Here is a 23,576-nt window from a genome sequence, read left to right as displayed (position 1 = left end):
ATATTTTTAATATTTAAATCTAATTTCAGCTGCAAAATTAAAGATACAGTTAAATTTAAAAAAAACATATCTCAAGACATAAAGTTAAGACTACTTTTTCTTTGTTTTATTTTACTAAGAAATCTCAAACAGAGAGTGATGGAGTGTTTGCATTTGAACCTCACTCCCGTCCTGTGAACTGTATACAAATTAGTGGAGATAATCAAGAAAAGCTTTATTCGAGCAGCTATGATGGAACTGTTAGGTGTGGAGATTTAGTGAAGTGTGTATTTGATGAGGTAAAAGCAAATTTTTGGTTTTGTCTGTAACAGTATGAATGAATTATAATCACTGTTTTTGAATTTCTCTCTGATTGTCCAAGGTGGGAAGGTTTTGTACATGAATAAATTAAGAAAATGAGCTTTATATGGCTGCAGACTATTTTATCAGAAATCTTTATAAACTTAGTTTCTTTTATAACTAATACTGATTTAAAATTTCTAAGAATTTAATTACATTTTAGGAGAAAACATAAGACCTATTGTTTGTGAAATTGAATTTTTTTTAGTTTTAGGAAGTATAGTAATAATGGTAAAAAAATGTTATAAATTACAGTTAGCATCAGTGATAAGTTGTAATTAGTGTTAAGACTTCATTATAAATATTTCTGTTCATGTAAAATTATTTTTGTTATACTTGCCTAAATGTGAAATTGTTTTTATTTACTTGTGAAGCTAATGACATAGTGAATCATTTATTTTAGTTTATTAATTATTTGGTAAAACTGAGTGCAACTTTAAAGTCTGGTCATTTACAAAATTCAAGTTAAATTATATATTTTATGGATAAGACAGGCAGTGCAGCTATGAAATAGAAAACAGTGTTAAAGTGATGTGTATATAATTTTCAATTGTAGATAATTCTTTCATGTTACTTTATTTCAGTAAAGCATTTACTTTTGTTTTCAAGTATTCCTAATAATACCTATGGTGTTAAATGATTATTTTAGGCAAGTCTACATTGAAATAAAACTGACATTTTTGTACTTGTTCCTGTTATTTTTGATCAAAAATTGTAAAACAAGTTATTTGTTGGAATAAAATATTTTGTTCTATTCCTTCAGTGTATATATGATCAAACAGTGCCTCCTTTATCATTAACTTTTACAAGAAAACTATAGAAACTGTTATTGTATATCATCTGTACATTATTATAGGGATTTATTTTATATCAACAAACCAGTAGAACATTATCACAAAAAATTGTATTTGTTTTTCATTAGGTTTATTTCACACCAGAGGATAATGACGATGCATGCTTTTATTTTGAATTTTTGTCACCTCAAGTTTTAATCATAACACAAGATGCAGGAAGGCTCAGTATTGTCGACACTCGAACAGGAAAGTAAGAATCTATTCTTCTTTTTGATGATTTTCAAGACGTACATATTTTTTTAATCATTTAAATAATTTTGCTTTTTCAACTGGATTAGTAAATATATATGTTTGTCATATACTCTTATGTTGACAGAATAAGGAGTCTGGTTCCAAGTGGAAAAAACTCTGTAACAGGAGCAATGGTAAGCTTATACCCAACAATTGGATTGGGCCAAGTAATGGTAAATATGGAAGAACATTATATTAAAATTTCAGAAAATAGTACAGTGGAATATGGTGTAGAGAAAGAGCTTCAGATGTTTGTGAAAATGTTTTTATTTTCAAGAAAAAATAACATTGATGGGCTTTTACTGTAATTTGTACCAGTGCCTGGAAGCTCCACTTGACTAGACAGCAGCTGTTGGGTTCTAGTTACTGAAATGGCAGTTCTTGGGCTTTTTCTTTCCATTCACTTTGAAGCAATTTATTAATATATGTTTTAGGAACTTCATTTAAACACACTTCAATGTATCATTATGTTTGGAATAACAAGAGTTAAATTACAACATCTTGGTTAATAACTAGTTTATAAATGTTTGTTCTATCAATGAAAGAAAAAAATTTGCTGCAAGGATTTTGAGTCACTCCTCAAAGGATAAGAAAATTGTTGAGAATACAAGAGTATTTGAATCTTGATTATAAATACTGATCTTGTAAATGTTAAAGTTGAACTTTGAACAAATTATTTATGAATGCAAATTAAAAGAACCCACCTAAGTTTGATTTTACTGAGTGATGTGGTATGTTGAATGCAGCACTGTTTAAAATTAGATGCTTGCTATGACAAAACACTAAGTCTATAGTTTTTTACAAATTAGGAACTCAAATTACCAACATTCACAAGTTATGATGGAAAATAAGAACCTCATATCTGTTTATTTTGCTGATTATGACTTATGTACTGAATCAAACACTGGCCCTGTTCACCTCTTTCCATTTTCAGAAACAGTCTGTTATATACTCTTACTACAATACATAATGCGAATAACTAAATAACTGCTCAATGTTCTCGTAGTGGTTTTACTAAGCCATTTTAATACGTGAAAAGGCTACTACATTCTTTCAATCCAAGATTTTGAAGTAGGTTGTGTCGTTAGTCTGCTTGAAGTTTTATACTTTTTTTTAAGATCTGATTACAGCTTATATAATGTATGAGACTTAAGCTACTTAGAATAAACATCTGTATTTTTGAGTTATTATATATAGTCATTCTAGTATGGGGAGGGGATTTATATTTCCTAATTTTTTTATGATGGTTACAAGGCTGGTCAGTTGACAAACCACAATAGGATGCAGAAAATAACATAAAATATAAAGCCTTACTGAAAACAACTGTTTAAAATGTATTTTGGATGTTTTTAGAGATTTACACAAATAATATTTGAGACTTTTTGAGATGAAGAATAATTTTAATCCTAACATAAAATCACTTCACATTCAGACTAAAACCAAATAGATTTGATATTTTCACAAACAGATCTTAAGTACAGATATTTCATTAAAAAAATCTGATTTTTTGTGTACAAAGAATTTGTAATCTTTACTAAAATTCTGCAAAATTTTGTGAAGGTACACATACTGTATGAATACTTAATGTGTGTAAATGTGTATATGAACTTGTACATTTTATAATGAGCCTGTTATGAAAGTGTTAACTGCTATTAGATTATATTACAAACTTTACTTTTCACTATAGGTATGATTAAAGTTATAATTCTTGATGTAAAGGCTTACTGCTTTCTTTGATTTGCTGTGATGCTATAGCATTCATACACCTAAACTCATTTAAGTTAATGTATAATGAGTCTGAAAAGGGCTTAAACTTTCAATAATATTGCATACACATCACCATTAAGATCAGCCTTACTGTATTTCTTGGTTTGTTGACCCAAGCTGTGCTGATGTGTTTTGAATAGATGAAGCTATAGTCCACACCAGATAGAACAGTAAATCAAATGATACACACAGCCTATGTCATAAATATTTTCAATTTTGCATTTGATGAAGGAAGATAAATCTATAATAAACACAGTTAATCCATTATGTAATACTAAATAATAAATTAGACATAATGCCATAGTATTATTCACACAACTAAATTAATTTTGGTTACTATGTGATGAGTTAAAAATGGCTTTAAAACTCCATAATTTCTGTTATCTTCCTCGGTGTTTAACTATACATGGGTTGTTTGTCAGCATGCTTTGTGTTTGGGAAATTTTAAAATTTAATATTTCACATAAATGTTAGGGTTTTTTAATTGTGCATTCATAAATATTTTTTATAGTAGAGTAAATCTGTACTTTTACATTGTAGTAACTTATAAGCCTCGTTTATTTGTATTTGCTAATCTAATTGTGATATAAGCTTGCATTATCAAGTTGTTGGGAAAATTGAATCACTTAATGTTGGTATGATTGTTATAAAATTTTAATAATTGGTTCTGGAAAAGTACCTTACTTCTTCCACACACAGGTATTCTCATTCAGTACCACAAGCCTGTCATTCCCATGCTATCCCTCAATTGCATGCAAATCATGTGACAGTCCTCCACCAATAGATTCACCACAACATGACTCCCTCTGTGCTATTCCACTTGACTGTCACTTGTGATTTGGTAGTGCTTGTGTTCAGATATTTAGTTTGCACACTCCAATTTTTTTTTAATCTTCGTATTGATTTACTCTTATTGAGTTTATTCATTTCTACCAATTTGTTACTTATACTGAAGTTAAATTAACTTTTTACTAAGTTAAAGAATGTAGTAATAAATTATAAACTTTTCTATAATTTTTATTTCTTTTTACCAATATATTTGTGTTTGGTTATTTATTTTAAATTATGAATTACAAAATTCCAGTTAGCACTTTGGAACTTATGTTCTACCAGTACATGTATACAGACTTCAGGTTGGGGATCTTGACTATGGAATTTTAGGTATTTATTCTTCAAGATATTCACTGTTATTTGAATCGCCTTTCTTCTCCTAATGTTATACATTTTACTCCTGAACAAACCGAGCCTGGTTGGGATAATGAAACATTTCACAGCATATTTCCTTTATCTGAATTTGCCATATCTTCCCAAGTTCCTACCATGGGATCAACTAGGCCTCATGCAGGGTTTTTGTATAGGATTCACAGGTGTGTTCTGTTTTTATCTTTTCTCCTGATACTCCTTCCTCTCAGTATTTTGTTTTTTCCCCTTCTCTTGATATTGGAGTTCATGCTGAGCATTTTGTATCTCAGTTGTGTGAGGGTACAAACATGCCTTACCCTCTTCAGGTTTTGAATCAGTTTGCTTTAGCCTCCCATCAGGCCAAATTTCTGTTCCTTGATTCTCAGCACTTAGAGACAATTTTACCCATTTCCAAGGTAGATCCTGATTATCCTGTTCATTTATCCCATACCCAGTTTTCTTGCTTTTGGCTTATCTTCACATCTATCTTTGTCCACCGTTCACCTCTTTTCTGAGGCAATCCACCAAGATCCTAAGGGCTTTTTTGGAAGACATATTTGCCTTAATTACATCCACATTGGCATACTTGTTTATCTTAGCTTTTTCTTTGCACACGTAATTCACCTGCCGTTATGATGTTTTGGGGAGGCAGTATTTTCTCAATTTCATTTTTCACCACTTATCTTAGGAACTGCTGCTGCACTTCATACCACTACTACAGTGGGAGTGCAGATGGATCTCTCTGTGCCTCCAAAAGAATGTTTCTCAAACCAAATGAAAAGTCTTTTGACATCCTTGGTTAAAAAAGTTAATGAATCAACTTTAACACCTATCTCTGACCCCTACATGCATTCCAATAAACCCCCAGATCCACATCCTTTGGTTCCAGGTACAGACATTTCTTCGAATACATCTTCTTCTTCTGCCTCAAAATGCAAAATGATCATTCGTTCACGTCCTCAGTCACTGGAATCCCCTTCCAACACCAAAAACCTGCCCAATCAACCAAGGGCAAGATCCATGGAGGTTGATAGACCTCCCTTTAATACAGACAGTAAAGGAAAAAGACATGGTTGTAAACAGAAGGGTTCTCCACCCAATTCACCCTTACATAAATAAAAATAGCCACCTTGATATAATGGAACTGTTGAGGTTTACGTTCTAATCTGGATGACATCAAACACTGATTGTTTCCTACAATCCTGTATGTCTTTCCTGATAGGAAATATTTTTGAAACCTGATAGTACAGTCACCTTTCAGCATTTTCTTTGTCCAGAAATAACAGGATGTGTGATGGAAAAGTGCATGGAGTGGTGGCACTGTTGGTTGATCAGCATGTGCCCACCCTGTCTTTGCCACTCGACACACCCTTGGAGGCCATAGCCATCTGTGTTTCCTTTGGTCATACAATCACTGTTTGTTCTCTTTATCTATCATGTGGAGAAACCTATGACAAATCAGACCTTGATGCTCTTGTTGAACAGTTGTCTCACTTTTTAATCCAGGGAACTTTAATGGACATCATCCCCTTTGGGGAAGTGCTGAAATTGATAGGAGGGGTCGTTTTGTAGCGTGTATTTTCTCTGATCACAACCTTTCTCTTATCAATACTGGTTCTTCTACTTATTTCCATGCACTGAGTCAGTCTTTTACTGCTATTGATCTCTCAATCTGCTCCCCTTCATTATTCTCCCATTTTTCATGGAAGATTGATAGTAACCCACAAGGCAGTGATAATTTTCCTATGATTCTGAGAGAGAGTGGCTGTGGTCGATGCCATTCGACCCACGTGTCCTGGTGGAAGCTGGATCAAGCAAACTGGCCCTTTTTCACTGCTCTTGCAGAACTTGATCCTGCCATCAATAGATGACTGTGTGGTAGCAGTAACTGATTGTATTATACAAGCAGCTGCTCAATGTATTCCTAAAATCTCAACATGTTTTCCACTGTATTCTCATCTGTCGTTGAATCCTGCCTGCCACGTGGCACGGAAGGCTAAAAAACGGGCCTGGGATACTTTCCAGCAGGCCTGTGCACATGCTCAATGGGTAAGACATCAAAGCCAGAAGGAATCTTGGATTAAGTTCACAACCAGCATATCTTCTACCACCAGTTCCAAAGTCATATATTGGACAAGATTCAAAGGGTCAGTGGGCAATATGATTTTGTCCCTCTCTCGATCTTGCTCTCTGATGACCAGGAAGTAATTGATGCCCAGGAGCATCACCGATCTCTAGGTGAAAGATTCTGTCAGGTATCTAGCATTCCTGGTTCTTCCTCCACCTTCTTAGGTATCAAGACTCAGGCAGAGCGATCACCTCTTTCCTATCGAGCTGATTGTCTCTATGACTATTATCGTTCCTTTACACTGGTGGAACTCAAACTGGCCCTTCATTGGTCTGGCAGTACATCGATTGGACCTGATGATGTACACTATGAAATGCTACACCATCTATCTCCTTATCTTCCTATTCTTCTGATTGTCAGAGAATGTTTTTCCTGATGCCTGGTGCCAGGCTATTGTTCTACCTTTCTTTAAGCCAGGGAAGGAACCCAAGATTCCTTCAAACTACTGTCCAGTTGCTCTGATGAGCTGTCTTTATAAGATCTTAGAGAGGATGGTTAGTTCTCATCTTGTTTGGTTCCTTGAAATCAAACGACTTCCTTTCACCCACCCAGTTGCTAAAGATATATCGTGCTCTTATTCAATCAAAACTCAACAATGAATCATTGGTCTATGACTCTGCCAGACCCTCTGCCTTAAAGATGTTGGACCCCATTCATCATTAAGGACTTTGGTTCTGCACTGGGGCTTTCTGCACTTCCCCAGTTCAGAGTTTATACACGGAGTCTCATGAACCTTCTTTGCACCTTTGCCATTTGCAACTGTCTTTACTATATGCTTCGAAACTTTGTTCCTTACCAGAGCATCCCACCTGTGGTTGAGTTTTCCTTCGGTGGATCATACTTTTTCAGAACAGAGGATCTGCAATTGCTCCTTTTGGCTTTTGAATCCAGGTGCAGTTGGATGAATTGAGTCTGTCCTTGAATAACATTGCTGTGTATCCACTGGTCAGCCCATCCCACCATAGTTTTTTACAGTCCCCAAATGTGACCTATCTTTAAGTCATCTGAGAACAGCAGACACTCCCGATTGGAAATGCTGTCTGTTATTTGCTGCACTATTTATACTGACTTGCTTAGTTCTCTACTCGTCCTGGAATTGCTTCACGTTAATTCACAACCTGTTCTCTGCAACATTTAACACCAACTGGCCCATTTCTCTTTAACGTCTACTTCTATCCAGTTTTTCTGGATACTGGGCCACGCTGGTATTCGTCATGGGAACAAGCTCATCAACATCTCATCTAAATCTATCTTCTCTGGCACTATCACCGCTGTGCCTTTTCCATATATGAACTACGGTCCTGTATTCAAGGCTTGGCTCAGTGCCAGCTGGCAGTGGACTTGGAGTGAGCAATGTGAAAACAAGCTTTTCCAAATAAAACCCTATATTGGACTTTAGCTGTCTTGCCTCCGTAAGGAATTGGAAAGAGAAAGTTGTTCTAATTAGACTATACATTGGTCACAGTTTTTTAACTCATCATTTTCTTTTATCTGGAACTGATGCACCAATATGTTGTCTGTGTAACACTCAGGTCACAATAAGCCACATATTATTTTCTTGCCATCGTTATGACTCTCAACAACGGCACTATTTTAAACATGTTCTGTTCCAAGGTTTGTCTATTACGTTAGACAGTGTTATTGGTGATGGTGACACTGTCCACCTTGGAAATATTTTTAGTTTTTTAAAGGCCATTAATCTGTTAAATACCATTTAAGTTTTTTTTAATTTATACATTAAACCTTCTTTAATGTTCCCTTTTAAGAATCACAGTCCATCTAGTTCAATTTGAAATTAGAAAATGACCTTAACATCAAATAACTCGAAACCAAGACTGGAAAAGCCATCTTCAGGTGACTAACGCTGCTGTTTGAACTACCCGTTAGTCATCCTGGTGAGTTATTATTAAAATTTTGCTGTAAGTCTTTTAAAACTTTTTTTACGTTACTTTTTGAAAATGGCCATAACGTCAAATAACTCAGAACCAGGACTGGAAAGGCGAACTTCAGGTGACTGATGGTGGTTTTTGTACTTACCTGTCAGTCTTCCTTGTGAGTTATAATAATTAGTTATACTACAGAAAGTCCTTTACAACTTGTATTACTGTAGTTTTCTCTTAACTGCTGTAGACTAGATGTAAACATTGGTTTTATGCTATTTATATTGTTTTTTTAAACTTTGTTTTGTTTTACTTTTATTTTCTTTTATTAATTTTATGAAATTTAGTTTTAACTTTTAACCGGATGTTTGGTGCAGATAGCCTAGCTGTTTTGTGCCATAAAACACCAAATCAACCAACCAACCTTTTCTCCTAAGGTTGGTATTTGGAAATCTTCTTGTGACTTTGGAATTCAGAGTAGAATCAGTGGAGACAACAGTCACTTCTTTTCTCATTAGTTGGTCGTTTTTCTCATTCTGAACCTTATTTTCCATATTTTCATTTCCCATTCTTTGCCTGTACCTTTTTCCAGGAGATTTTTACCTCAATTTTATTTGACACAGTGTCACATTTCCAACATTATTGGTGACTAACCCATGAATTCTGGTCTAGTTTGGGCTCATCTGAATCTGTTCCTCTATGGCAAGAGTTCATCAAGGATCTCTGGGTTATTCAGATATTATCCAAGGAACTTATCAACTTCCTCTACTCTCCCCCCATTATCTTGGATATCCAGTTTCTTTTCATTGCCTTGGGATCCTTCCACACATTAGCATCTCTCTGAGACTGTATGGGATCTTTCTCAGAATGTCATCAAGCCTGTCATGTATCAGTCTTTGAGATCTCATTTCAGGCTGTTTGTGGTACCTCCCAAAAATAACACGGACTGATGGCCTGTGATAAATTTGACCCATCTCAGTTGCTTCTTGTTGCTATCTCTCTTTATCATGGAGCATTTCTCACCTTCATGTAGGTTTTTTATCCATGTTTATATAGGAACAAGGTAAATGTCTTAAATACTTATCAACATATTATATATCATCTGTCAAGATGCTGTCTTCAATTTGTCCATCTTGGGGTGGTTTATCAATTTCTTGCTTTCCAGTTTGGACTTGCTTAAGCACTGTATGTCTTTTGACAAGTGGTCAAGGCTTTTGTTGGACACATGCATGCTCCAGGGTTATGCTTACATCAGTACATGGATGACTGGCTATTGTTGGCTCATTCCAAATTGGAATCCTTCCAGCATGCTCATCTTGCTTTATGTTGAGGTAGTTAGTGTTGGTTGGTTAATCAATGTGGAAAGTCCTTCCATGTTCCCATCCAATATCTTACCCATTTGGGTGTTTTTGTTTTTTGTTTACATTCATCTTAGTTGGGCCCAAACTTCTCATCTTCAACATCATTCAATAGAGCTGGAAGTTTCAACACCCTTTACTTTTCTCTCAGTTGTTACTTGTGAAGTCCTATCTTTTATGGAGGTGGTGGTCTATGGCAGCACTTATCCCCAAGGGTCATGCTAATTTGAGATATCTTCAATAGACTCTCTGTGACCAATGAATCCTTGCTCAAAATCCATTGGATGCTCCTATTACCCTTTTTTTGTGGATGATCTACACTGGTAATTGGATACATGAGAACTGGTGTTAGAGACTGCAAATTAGGTCAGTCTGAAAAATTGTCAATACTGTGTGAAAGAGGTGCTTGTATATGGTACCAGGATAGAGAGCACATTAACACAGGTGGAGAATGTCAAAGCAATTAAGTGGGAAATAAAAGACTGGAGTAGTAGCTGTAGTGTGAGAAGAGCTAAGTATTACTGGAAAGACATTTTTAGTTTGAGAAAATGTTTTAATAAATGCTTTTGAGCAACAGCATAACTTGCATAACATAAAGTGTAAGAGTTCATTATAAAATCAATGCTTTCAGGTTAAGTACTTTACTTTGCAAAGAAGTGGTCCAATGGGTCAACAGTAAATATATATAATAATGAAAAATTGAAAATAGTGAGAACATGTTTGCTGTTTGTCATTTTAAAAGTATACAGTTCAAATTTGGAAGTAAAAGATGCAGTCATTGAAGCAGTATATATGTAATAGTGTAATATTGATTCAGTAAACTGTATTTTTTACAATGTGTTTAAAATATACTGGTTTTATATTATAGCCTATATATTTTGGCTAAAATTATCTAAAAGAAAAATGAAAAAGATATGGTATGGCAAAGGGTTTCCTTGTTCTGGCTATTTTCATTTATTTGTGCTTTCAAAATTAGGTTTCCAATTAAGAAGTTTAAGACACTAGTTTATTTGTAATTATTAAGTTTGTGTTATAGCTTGCATATTTTGACCAAAGTTATAAAAGAAGGTATTTGCAATATATATAAGCAGTTCCAGGAATTTTGAAGGGGGTGGAGAGTCAGAAGGAAAGATCGCGCCCGAGTCATGCCAAACATGCTCGCCCTCTCAGCCGTGGGGGCGTTATAATGTGACGGTCAATCTCACTATTCATTGGTAAAAGAGTAGCCCAAGAGTTGGCGGTGGGTGGTGATGACTAGCTGCCTTCCCTCTAGTCTTACACTGCTAAATTAGGGACGGCTAGCACAGATAGCCCTCGAGTAGCTTTGTGCGAAATTCCAAAAACAACAACAACAACAGAAGGAATGGATATATTGGAGTTTCACCTAAGAGGGAAGAGTCCAAGAAGTTCAGGATTTTGAAGTTTGAAATCTTTTATAGGCCAGTTTTTGGTTTTTTTGTTGTTGGTTTTTGACTGTCACTCTCATTCTGCAGTTTGCAGTCTGAATAACCAATATTTTCTACCACCATCAAGAACATTATTTACATAGCTGAATCAGAAATAAGGACCTTGAAATGACCCATGGAATAAAATGTTCTTTGAGTTAGAGAGAGGATAAGGGTTAGAAAGAGGATCAAAAGTTATCTATAGTCATACTTATGAAAAAACTCATTTAAAGACCTGTGATGGATTTTAAATTGATCATTATATTTTGAAAGAAAAGATCCTATACACCTATTTTCAATCTTTTATACATTACAGATAATTTAGATACCCTTTCCATACAGGAATACAAGCATAAATTACACTGCACAACAAAGTTTTTGCTTCTTGAACACTGTTGGGTGTTCCTAATGGATTTTTGGCTGCTGATCACGAAAATCACATCCAAATTTGCCCATAACATACCATTTCATCGAAATCTTCAGTTTTGCTACAATGGAAAAATGATATCAGGGCAACTAGAATTTGTCAATGCTTGTTGACTACTGTTGGACACTGCAATGTGATGCACCAGACATTGAATACAAACGAAAATCAGGAGCAAAACACTTTTAATTATGTTGAACTTAATAGCATATTAGAAACATAAATGCAATTAAATATATTATTGCCAGTAAACAGTTAACTGTCTGTTTCTCAGAGTTCCTACGTGATGATGCAAAACCAAAACTATGTTTGTGCATACCCACCAGGTACCTGTCACAATCAGCAAAAACTTTTCAAAAAAATTGTTGTGCAGTGTTATCAGTGTGGAGGTACTAGTTAAAAAAACGGTTCGTTGTTTTTAACTGTTCATGTTTTTTAATGTTCTGTTACACTATAAATAGTTTACGAAATAGATGTTTAATACATTGTTTCTTCCTAGTGCATATACCACTCGCAAGTAACAGTTTTAACCACAACTTTTGGCATCTTGAAATATAAGATCTAGAATACACTATTTTAATTTTGAAAAGAGATATTTTAAAACCCTCTGTGGATCACACTTCATTACAGTTAGAAACATTCAGTGGCTCATGGGTCTGTATGATGAGAGGTGATATTTTTGGAAACTTGTTTAAATGAACTAGCAGGCACATCTGTTGTAAATTTTTTTAAAATCTATACTTGGTTAAATGAATCCTTAATCTGATTTCAGTTTTAATTTCAGATATGAATCTGAATTTCTTTCAGGAAAGAGCCGGACAACTTGTTCCAGCTATCTTCTCGGAGAATGAAAACTGTCAGTGTTCACCCATTAAAACGGGACTATTTTGTTACAGCCTCCAATGATGGGTTAGTCATCAACTTATTTTAAAGAGAGAAAAATTTAGTAATTATCCTAGTTTAGTTAGAGTGTTATCTTGGTTTTAAAGACATTTATTTAACTGAATTTAGTCAGACTAGGTTCTGGGTGTCCTGATTTTAACTAGTTTCACTCAAACATACTAATACAGTTTAATAGTGCTGTGTTGTTTAATTAAAAAAAACTATGTTTCTAATCTTTAATCAGTTTTGCATGTGTGTGTGAAAAATAGTTTAATTGAAGAACATAAGCAAGACAGTTTAAGTTAAAAGTATGAAGTAAAACAACTACCAAAATGTTAATTGTATATGTTTTGAGAAACACCAGTAAAAGTAACTTTGTGCAAGTTATAATTCAGACAGCTTTTCCAATTTTTAGAAGAGGATAACTTTTATCATTTGTTATTAAACAAGTGATCAAAGTGATTGTACAATTGTACTTATAAAGAACAAAAAAGCTGAAAAAAGTAATGAACAATCAATCTGACAATTGTAATATTTTCCACTTTTATATTCTCATTGTTTTAGTGTTTATACTGCATATGTTTGTAATTCTTTATGATTTTGTCTATTTGTACATTTTGAAAATAATTTTGTTTTCTATGAGGCTGAATCTTTAAAGAAACTAAGTATGTTATGCCTTATTTCAATTACTTGATTGTCACAATAAAAAACCTAATTAAGAATTTCACTCTTTATAATTTATTAGCTCTGAACTTATCTTTAAAAAATTCCTTAAAATTCCAAGCATGCCCAAAGCCATTTCTAACAATATTCAAGCAAAAAATATTTCTATCTTAGCAAGTTCTAATTTTGTATGCATTTGTTGCATAAAGAAATTCAGCTACATCTTAATGTATGAAAGCATATTAGTTTATCTACCTAGTGTATAAGAATGTGTGAAGAAACACTAATTTGGTGAACATTAATATTTTGTGTCAAATTTAGAATGGCTAGAATGTAAGGCTCATGATTAAAAGTTAGTTGTCAATGCACCAATGTAATATTGAAAGGACTATTGTTTCAGGTTCTTAAAGATGCTTATATGTGCTATACTGCTTTACTTTGAAATATTAGCATAACATTTGTAAGTGATCTTCACTACTTTTCATAAACTTTAGTTTTGCAAAATACTATGCAAAATTTCCACTGTTATCCATTTAAAATAATCATTCATTAATCAATTTATATATGGAATCTAAGTAGATTTAAATGATAGTAAAAAAAACATAAAAATTACCTGTGCTTTATTAAACAAATAAAATGTTTATTTAACTTTTTTTTGTAATTTCCTTTTAGTAAAGCTTCATTGTGGGACCTCAGGAGTATGCAGAGGAAACCACAGTCTGTTGCTGACTTAGCCCATGAAAAGTCTCTGAGTTCAGCTTTCTTTTCTCCTGTGACTGGAAATTACATTCTTACAACTTCTTTTGATAATAAATTGAGGTTTGAGTTTATTTATCAGTTACTGTTCTTTATAAATCATATTGGAGATTTGAAATGAGAGATATTAGTGTTTGGATAAATTCATGTCATTTATGTATTTTAAAGTTTCCAAATTTCAAATTTTTCCTAATTCTCAATCCTTAATTTTCTAGTTAACTTTAAGCTTTTTTATATTAAAGACTTCTAAATGAGGCACATTATATATATATATATATATATATATATATTATATATAAAACTTACTTTACTGACATTATACATCAATGTGGAAATAGAACTTTCTCAACGTAGGGTATTCTTCACTTAAAGATTTGTAGAAATCTGTCAACTTTGGGTATGCTTGGCTTCAGTTGATATTGATCTGAAGAAGAGTTGCAGAAATAGTAAACATACTTAGTAATATGACTAGGTTGTTGTATTGATTTCATAGTTGTGTGATCAGGCTAGTTTAAATTATTCCTCAACTACTTATTTCTTTGGTAACTTCTCTTTGTGTGATCCATAAATTTCTCCTTACTCTAATTTTCATATTGCAATTTTATTTTATGAGGAGGTAATTCTTATTTTTAATACTTTACAGAAATAAGTGATACAATTTGTTATTTTGTTTCATGTTTGTAGTGCACTGCATATAATTCTGTTTCAAGTACTCAGATTACTTGAATCTTGCAACAGGTTCCATGCTCATCAGTACAGTTTCTAATACAAAAGTAGAACAAATCGGTGACTAAACCCCCAAAACAAAGGAATAAAACAATAATAAACTAATTTGCATGTGATTAAATTTTTGTTTCCTCACTGGAATAAGAAGAAAGGTTTGATTGCTGAAATGTTTTACCTGTTATTATACATGTGTAATGAGTAATCTCCTGTATATTTGTAATAAGTTGATGTTATTTGATATATATTGCATTTTATTTGTTTTTTGTGTATGTATGTGTAAGAATCCCTAGCTTATTGAACTGTTTCAAATATACACTTGTTTATTTGAGGACTGAGATATCACTAATTTTAATTGTAAGAAAAATATAGTTTTATCTGTTGCAAGAATTTTAATAATTAAAAATTTATATACCCATTCACAAAGTAGCTAATTTGCTAAGTATAGTCTTTCTACTAATAAGTAGATATAGAAACTCAATTGTGTATTGATTTTTAGTCTTAGAAATAAGTGTGCCACAACAACATTTAACCCTACATGCACATGTAAACCCAAAGTGTGTATGCTGTGACTTTTTACAGAGTTCAATTCAACATGGTATTATGTATTTGATGTCAGAATTACCAACTATTTATTTAACCCTACAACACTAATTTAGTGACAAAAGAGCAAATACCAGAAACATTATAAAGGAATACTGCATGAAATTGTGTGTGTGTGTGTGTGTGTGTGTGTGTTTCAGAGTTTCTGGAGGTTATTAAACTGTAATATCTGTACTGTATGATGAACAAAAGTGTTTTTATTCTTCACATAAAGGTCATCTTGAACTCTGACTGATGTTATCAAATTCACAGATGTGTTTTGAGTACAAATATCTTTGTAACACGTTTGATTTTTTTTTTATAACAGACTCGTAAATCTCACATAAAGCTTGCCTCATTTCATAATCATATACACAGTAAATTTGGAATTAGTCAACATTTGTTCTCCAATACAGGTCAGTTCAGTAGACCAGTCTTGTTCATATTAATTTAACTGGTAGACTTTTTTTGTTCGTAAATCATACATGTAAAAGATTTGCTTAGTGATATGCTTTTCTTATATTGTTTTTATTAGTACAGAATTATATCATTATATTTACCACTTATAAAAATAACTCAGTTGAGTTTATTTTTTACCAAACTCCAATCTGTTTTCACTGTTTCTCATTTTTATCACATGGTATTTATTCATCAAAAGCTTTATGTGACAATTTTCATTGATTTGAGAAGGGCATAAATATTTAAGAAATAAAAATTAAAGGCTTTTTTCATTATTTGTTGTTTTTAATGCATTGGACTCTTACAAAAATGGACTTAGCTAATAAGTAATTTGCATCAGGTGAAGTTTTGAAAACACTAAGATGACACTAATACATAGGTACATTACAAATGTAAATGTTATCACATTTTATGCAAAACACAAAACAATGAAAAGCATTTGTGCCATTGTCTGGCCCAGTTCTAATAAATTTAAAAGAAAACTTATAAACTTTACTGAAACATATCCTGCCCTTTTTAGTATTGTATCTTAGCAAATTGTGATGATTTTTTTTTTCTTATACATGTTACACCTTTTGAGTGTTGATAAAAACATGAGAACTATTCATAGAGCTTAAACCTAACCTTAAGGAATAGTGGTTTCCTTTTTTTGGTTCATATGAACGTCATGCTTCAAAATGGTATGGTTGAAATTATTAGTGAACAAGGAAGGCATTTAGCAATGCTGGGTTTAATAGTAATGTTATGAATGGTAGAGCTCAGCAATTAACTGGATTAATCAGTTAGTGGCACATAAAATAATTGATTAATCAAACTTATTAACTTGACTGGTGTCACAAAAGTAATGAACTAATTAGTGTTTTCTGATAATTACTGTTTTTGTTTTTTCCAAGTTATCAAAATATTCTTATTGTGATTATTTTATTATTATTATTAATTCAATTTTTCCAGCTTTGGGATGGGCATGACTTTGTGATGTAAAAGGCTTGTTTTCAATTTCCATTGCCAAAAAACATACAAGCCTTTTCAACAGTGGAAAGATTTGTTTCTTTTTTTTTCTGTTATTGTTGTTTTCAGTTTTTGGTGAATTTACTATGACTATTTGCTACTGTCTGTAAATTTTTAATGTTAACAGAGACCTGAAGGAAGGCAACTGGCTGACAGCACAAATTGGCCAATTCATGAGTTAATATTTTATCAACAGATAAGATAATATTTAATTAAGTAATAATCTGAATCAGTGAAGTTTCAAGAATACTTAACATATTTTCACTCGTATCTTAGTGTCTTTTGACTTTTTTTGAGACATACTGCAAATTGAACCTCAAACGATTAGCTTCCATAGTAGGTCATTAATCAGTTTTTCAGTCTTAAAATATTTCAATTTTTCTTGGAAAATCCAAAATGTATTACATCTTGAGATTGTAAAGATACATAATTGTCAACAGCTTATTACAACAGTCTTGAAGACATTTAGAACTAAACTCAGCATTTACAAAAAATATATTTACATTTTCATTGTTACTGTATAGCTTAATACACTAATTTAAGACTATTATATAACTATTTGAAAATAAGTGAATATATTTCTGGATGAAAAATGCTTAAAAGTTACTAGACATGCTTGATTATGTGTACAGGTAGATAGTAAACGTGACAATATTTATTGCAGCAACCATGGGGATTCTGTTGACTCTATCTTGTAAATAACTGATTAGTCAAACATAATCAATTAATTAACTCAATGTTTAATTTACTGTAAAATTCCATTAATTATTCAGCTCTATTGTGAACCATGGGACAAAAGCAGTCATTCTACAGGAAGATACCTGTGCAATGCAGAGTATAAAACTTTGATTTAGTATGACATCTGCTTCATCTTTGTATTTTTCTTCTGAATTACCAGTCAATTGAGCCCTTCTTTACAATGTAAAGGTTGTGAATTTGAGCTGTTTGTCTGATTGCTTGTCTGTTTAGATAAAGACTTTGGAAATCCACGAGTTTCTGTACCATATTTAATCAAAATTGGCATAGCCAGTTCCTCAGTTTGTAACAATATGGCCAAATGGTCAGAGTACTTGACTCGCAGTTTGTGCGTTGCAGTTTGGAATTCCCATCCCACCAAACAAGCTCACCTTTTAGCCATGGGGGAATTATAATGTGACAATCAGTTCCACTATTTGTTGGTAAAAGAAAAAACTCAAAAGTTGGCAATGGGTGGTGATGACTAGCTGCTTTCCCTCTTGTCTTTCACTGCTAAATTATGAATGGCTAGTGCAAATAGCCCTTGTGTAGCTTTTTGTGAAATGTAAAACACACAGACATTGTTGTTTTGCATATATTTATTGGTGTAACTCAAGCTGAAGATTGTGACACTAAGAGGATAGATACAAGTTTGTATTAAATACTTAATGTTTCACAAAAGAAGTGAGAAAATGTGTTACTTCAATATTTTAAATATTAAGTTTAAAGACATATGTTTATGTATATTTTTGTATTCAATATTTTTCATGCAGGTTGTTTGATTCTACTGAGCTAAATGAAGACATAAAAGTGAAAAAGACATACAGGTAAAAGTTGATAAATATAAAAAAAAGATTTTTTTTTTGGGGGGGGTGTATTATAAACTTGTTCATTAATTTGATATCTTTACTTTCCTCCAGAGAGGAAACATTGTTTTGGAACATGCTCATATTAATAAAGAGTTTATATTAAATAAATGAAAAGGTAATTGAATTGTCTCAGCTTTAACCATGACTTCAGTGAGATACAAATATTGGTATGAAATATTCAAAGTTTGAAAACAAATAATGAAACATTTATGTTGGATAATTTTATAGATAAAATTGTTTTTAAGTATTTCACTATATAAATAATTTAATCCAGTTTATGGTTTCCACAGACACCACATGCAGTTTTGTTATAAAGACAATCAATTTATTAAATAAATGAAGCTTTATCTCTCCTTGTAGACACAACAACCAAACAGGGCGTTGGTTGACACCATTTCGAGCCATTTGGTTACCTAACAATGAGGAAGGATTTATTGTTGGTTCTATGAACCATCCTCACCAGATTGAAGTTCTTGATGTGAATGGAGACTGTGCTTACACGTTTATGGGAGAAAGCCTTGGGTCTGTGTGCTCCATCAATGCTTTTCACCCGACAGAACCTGTCTTAGCTGGAGGCAATTCAAGTGGCAGGGTCCATGTCTTTATGTGATACTGAAATGGTTTAAAACATACATGAATAAAACACTTTATAATGAACATTTCTGATTATCACTATCCATTCTCTGTTTAGCCATTTAAAAAAATTTGTTTCGTCTTCTTTGAATATTTGAACCATAGTATTTTACCAGTAGGTAATTTTATTTTAAATGTTAAATGTAAATTTTTAATATGCTTTTATGGCTTGTTACAAGTTCAACATAACTCTTCTACAAGTCTTTGGTGTAAATAAAGTTACTGAAATACAAAGTTTTTAAACTTCATAAAATGATGTTAAATAAATTTGAAGATATGTTTTATGATGTTTTGTTTTTGTAAATTTTATTTTGATTTACTCATTTCACTTGTGATAAATAGTAGAATGGTTTCTGCTCTACCCAGTTTTCACTTTATTTTAAAAAAAAAGAAAACATTTTTTGAGTAAATTCTAATAACTAACCAAACTTTTTTATTAATTCAATGAATAATTGCAACTTTGAAATACCAGGTAATGTTAATTTTGCATCTTGTGAATCCAGCTCCATTTACAATCGGCAAAAGAGATGAAACATCAAATTGTCCAGTACATTTTTTATTGTGTGATTCAAGTGTAATGGTTAAATCCCACTGTTTGATCAGACAAGAATATTCTAAGTAAGGAAATTTATCTAAAACCTATTGTATTCCAATACAGTAGAATTTTTAATAATAAAAGTGTGATCTTTATACATAGATTAAGCAGGTAAATCGAAACACTTAATTATCCAATATTTTGGTTATTCACATTCACCAGTGGGTGTAATAGATGTTTCACGTGCTTTGATAAAAGTATGTGTCAGGAATTATTTTTGTTTTTATATGAAGTGTCAAGAAATAAAGTGATTTCAACTTGCCCAAAATATGTTGATTTGAGTACATCAAAACAGAAATTTGTATCTTAACTTATTCCAGATTTCATTAGCAGGGCAGATTTTATTTAGTTGACAAAAGCAAATAAAAATAAATACCAGTGTGAAGTTTAAATTTGCATAGCATGTAAACAAACTACAACAGTTATGTTATTAAAGATTGGTATTCAAAATTCTGTTGAAATACATGTCTTGATAGATATGAGTAAAGAAACCGTGGTTTCATGAAATACAAAACTTTGCATAATTAATATGTAGAAATGTTATATATTAAGAGTGACTAATGCAGTCAACAGAACACAAACACATAAATTACTTGAATTCTCAAATTTTATGGAATGGTTGTGAACTGGATATGGCCTAATAGTTAGTGCATCCAGACTGTGAATAAAAGGATCCATATTTCAAGAGCCATTGGTGCAAAAGTGCACTCCATACATTGGGACTGCAGATGCACTAAAAGTGTAATTATTAAATATCCAGTGTTCCAAGTGGTAGAACTTTATGCAAAATGGATTGAATACCAATACAGCAAGATTATTTATGGTGAAACTGAACTTTAAGTACAGATAAAGCAGCACATTTCTTGTATTTCTATAGTACGTGTTTTTATTTTATTTGATCATTATTATGTCAATGAATTCCGACTAAACTTATTAAAATAAAAATCACATAGTATAATTTCTTTTTCTCACATAATAAGTTTAATTTTTTCTGTATAAATTAAGGAAGTATTTTTATTGTTTGCATTTATTTGTTTATCAAAATTTTCAGACAAATCTTTATCATGTATTTGTATTGTATTATAATGTTTGGGCTCAGAAAAGATTACTGTATGTGGAAGTTTAGGAATGCCCATTTCATGAGTAATCTTAATATTTTTCATTTTTTGAAGAATAACAGGAAAATGAATAAAATTGCATATTGTAAAACTTCTGCGCAAACTGCTCTACTAACAATTCTCTTCATTTTCCTGCCATGGCGTAACAATAAAAACTTAATGTATAATGTTAAAAAAATTGTTTTTTATCAAGGTTTATCGGTGGAGTGCTATTAAATTGACTTATTGTAGGACATCTTGTTACCGTATCCTAGCTTCTTTCTATATAGTTAAAACATATATTCATTCAAGCAAAACTTTTATGACATACTATTGGTAGAAATATATAGGAATTCTAAAAGAATGATAAATTTTTTTAAGCCTGACTTATTCAATTCTCAACGGCCCGGCATGGCTGGATGGGTTAAGACGTGCGACTCGTAATTTGAGGTTCGCAGGTTCGCATTCCCGCCGCGCCAAACATGCTCGCCCTTTCAGCCGTGGGGGCGTTATAAAGTTCCGTTCAATCCTACTATTCGTTGGTAAAAGAGTTGGCGGTGGGTGGTGATGACTAGCTGCCTTCCCTTTAGTCTTACACTGCTAATTTAGGGACGGCTAGCGCAGATAGGCCTCAGGTAGCTTTGTGCAAAATCCAAAAACAAAAACAAATCTCAACAAGGATCATTGAAGCATAATCATAAGAGTTGAAACTTGCATTCTGTAATGGCATGGAAGAATTCGCCCCATAAAATAAGAAGAATGAAAAAATATTCTCTTGTTCTTGCACTTTTGCACAGTGCTGTACACAGGTTAAATCATGAATAATTCCTGTTTTATATGCTAATATGATACACGTAAATTTGTTAACTTTAATAGAAAAGTTACTTCCAATAGTAACTCTTTATGCATACCTTATGTTACAGAAATCGTCATAACTGAGAGTTGGTTTGCTGCTAATTATTTGTGCTCAAATAATAAAACTACAACTTGAAAAATTGTTGATGTATTGATTGATTCTTGTAGAATAGCTTTGAGAGAATAGAAATATTTGGCAAATTAGCCCCAAAGTAGAAACACGGGAGGGGCTTCTTAGTAAGAATAAATGTTTTCCAGTGTTAAGACAGTCCAAGGTATTACATGTTTGCTGAACCAGTGATACACAGGTATTGAATGTGGGTCCAATTTACCTCGGCTTAGTTAAGTTTGATAGACTGATAAAACTATAAAATGCCAGGAAAGAAGGCACTACTAGAACAAAATTTGAGTCTGTTCTTAATTTTTTTTTTAACTTCTGAGCTCCAGATTACTTGGAAGCTTTCTGAAAGGAACAACACCTGCTGAACTGCATAGACGTTTCTTGAAGACTACCCCCTCATATTTTTCTCTGCATTATACGTTTCTTTCCCTTTCATGCCTGCTATTTCGCTTTATTTTTGCTTGTGGTGTGCTTTTATCTTAGTATTCTCATATATTTTTGAATGGTTTATTTTCTACTTATATTTTATAGTGCATTAAAAATTTAAATTAATTAAGCATATGATTATGATATGTAAACAAAGGCTTAACCTTCGGTTTTCCTGTGATTGAACTGTAAACTCTGTGTTACTTATATTTGTTTCCAGAAATTAATATCCGTGTCCGGTCCTAAAGGACTGAGAGGCGGGTACGAAAATTAATTGTGGGCCATTTTCTACAGTGTGCACTGGGCCACTCTTCTGAGGTTTTCGAAACTACATCGTCTTGCCTCCTCTCTCTCATCTGACAAGACAGCCAAGGAACTGAGACAGTCTTGACTCATAGCTAATTGTGAATATGATTTCATTGATTTCAGTTTACTAAAAGAGTGTTCATCGTTAGCCACTGTACTTGGTTAAGTTAGGTATCTTGGAGAATTACAACAACGTAAGAAAAAACTGCATCATATTCGCAATTAACCAAAAACCTTAATAACTCTATGGTTTGCATTTCAGTACAGTTCTTTTTTTCTTTCAGAATGCTTTTTAAATAATTTTAGCAAGTACATGATTTCAGGACCAATGCCTCTGAATGAAAATTGAAAAATCTTTGTTGCTTGCTCTAATTTTTTATCGGAGCTGTTTTGTTCTATTAAGTACTGAAAGATTTGAAGTGATCCATTACTTTTGAAATATTACTAAGTCGCACTTGAAGTTGAATCGATATATTATCAACTAGCATCTTGAAGAATATAACTCTGAAGTGCTACTCTGGGTCACAAGGAGTTTCATCATCAGATATTTCATTATACTGTCTTTATCTTCTGAGTAGTTTCTTAGAAAACTAGAGTTATCATCAACTTTTTTAACACCTGCCTTTGCTTCTTGTATCACTTAAATTTTAATACAAAATTCATTTTGCAGATAATTTGTACAAAACAATACACCATATATCCACAGATAAACCTTTCTTTAGTTTATTGAAATACTTTACTGAAAATATGCTTTTTAGTATGTGAAAGACTTATAATGTTAACTGAAAGCTTACCAAATTTTGTAAAAATATACGTATTATATTAAAAGTTAGTAGTACCAAAACTATAAAGACTTTAAACTGGTACAAACAGGTCACATGCTCGGTCAAGTTGACCGAACCCGTGTTGAAGGAGTTTCAATGACGAGTGAAGCAAACTAAAAAGTACCCATTTAATTGGGATTTGAGGCTTTCTTAAATCGTGGACCCTGATATTTTATATCCCCGTGGCCTTGTTAAAATCTCTTCAATGTTCCAAGCTAAAACATGAATGAAAATAATAACTCAGTGTTTCTTCCAATAACACCTTATAGACCAATGCCCACAGTTGACTTCATAACTATCCAACATCAAAATCCTGTTCTAGTACATAAACTCCAATTTACTCTGTTATATTTTCAGTTACTGATTCATTTTGTGTTAAACAACACTTATAAATGACTTTGCCATACCTGGCATACATATAATCACAAATGCAT

General features: G+C 32.5%; 1 protein-coding gene across 4 annotated transcripts in view; it reads left to right on the top strand.

Annotated features, from left to right (window-relative positions):
* LOC143245128 (WD repeat-containing protein 76-like) overlaps positions 1-19,781 on the top strand; it is a 35,381-nt gene extending 15,600 nt beyond the window's left edge. For all 4 annotated transcript variants that reach the window (XM_076491055.1, XM_076491054.1, XM_076491056.1 and 1 more), the window contains 6 exons: positions 120-278; positions 1,262-1,383; positions 12,416-12,517; positions 13,826-13,972; positions 18,190-18,243; positions 18,646-19,781. In XM_076491055.1, coding sequence (XP_076347170.1) covers positions 120-278; positions 1,262-1,383; positions 12,416-12,517; positions 13,826-13,972; positions 18,190-18,243; positions 18,646-18,895 — 834 coding nt within the window. In that variant the 3' untranslated portion in view covers positions 18,896-19,781. The remainder of the gene's footprint in view (positions 1-119; positions 279-1,261; positions 1,384-12,415; positions 12,518-13,825; positions 13,973-18,189; positions 18,244-18,645) is intronic.
* Positions 19,782-23,576: the final 3,795 nt, after the last annotated feature.

This window comes from Tachypleus tridentatus, chromosome 2, assembly GCF_004210375.1.
Source record: "Tachypleus tridentatus isolate NWPU-2018 chromosome 2, ASM421037v1, whole genome shotgun sequence".
NCBI classification, from domain to species: domain Eukaryota; kingdom Metazoa; phylum Arthropoda; class Merostomata; order Xiphosura; family Limulidae; genus Tachypleus; species Tachypleus tridentatus.
The sequence above is the reverse complement of the archived record's forward strand: the minus strand, read 5'-3'. Positions and strand labels throughout refer to the sequence as shown.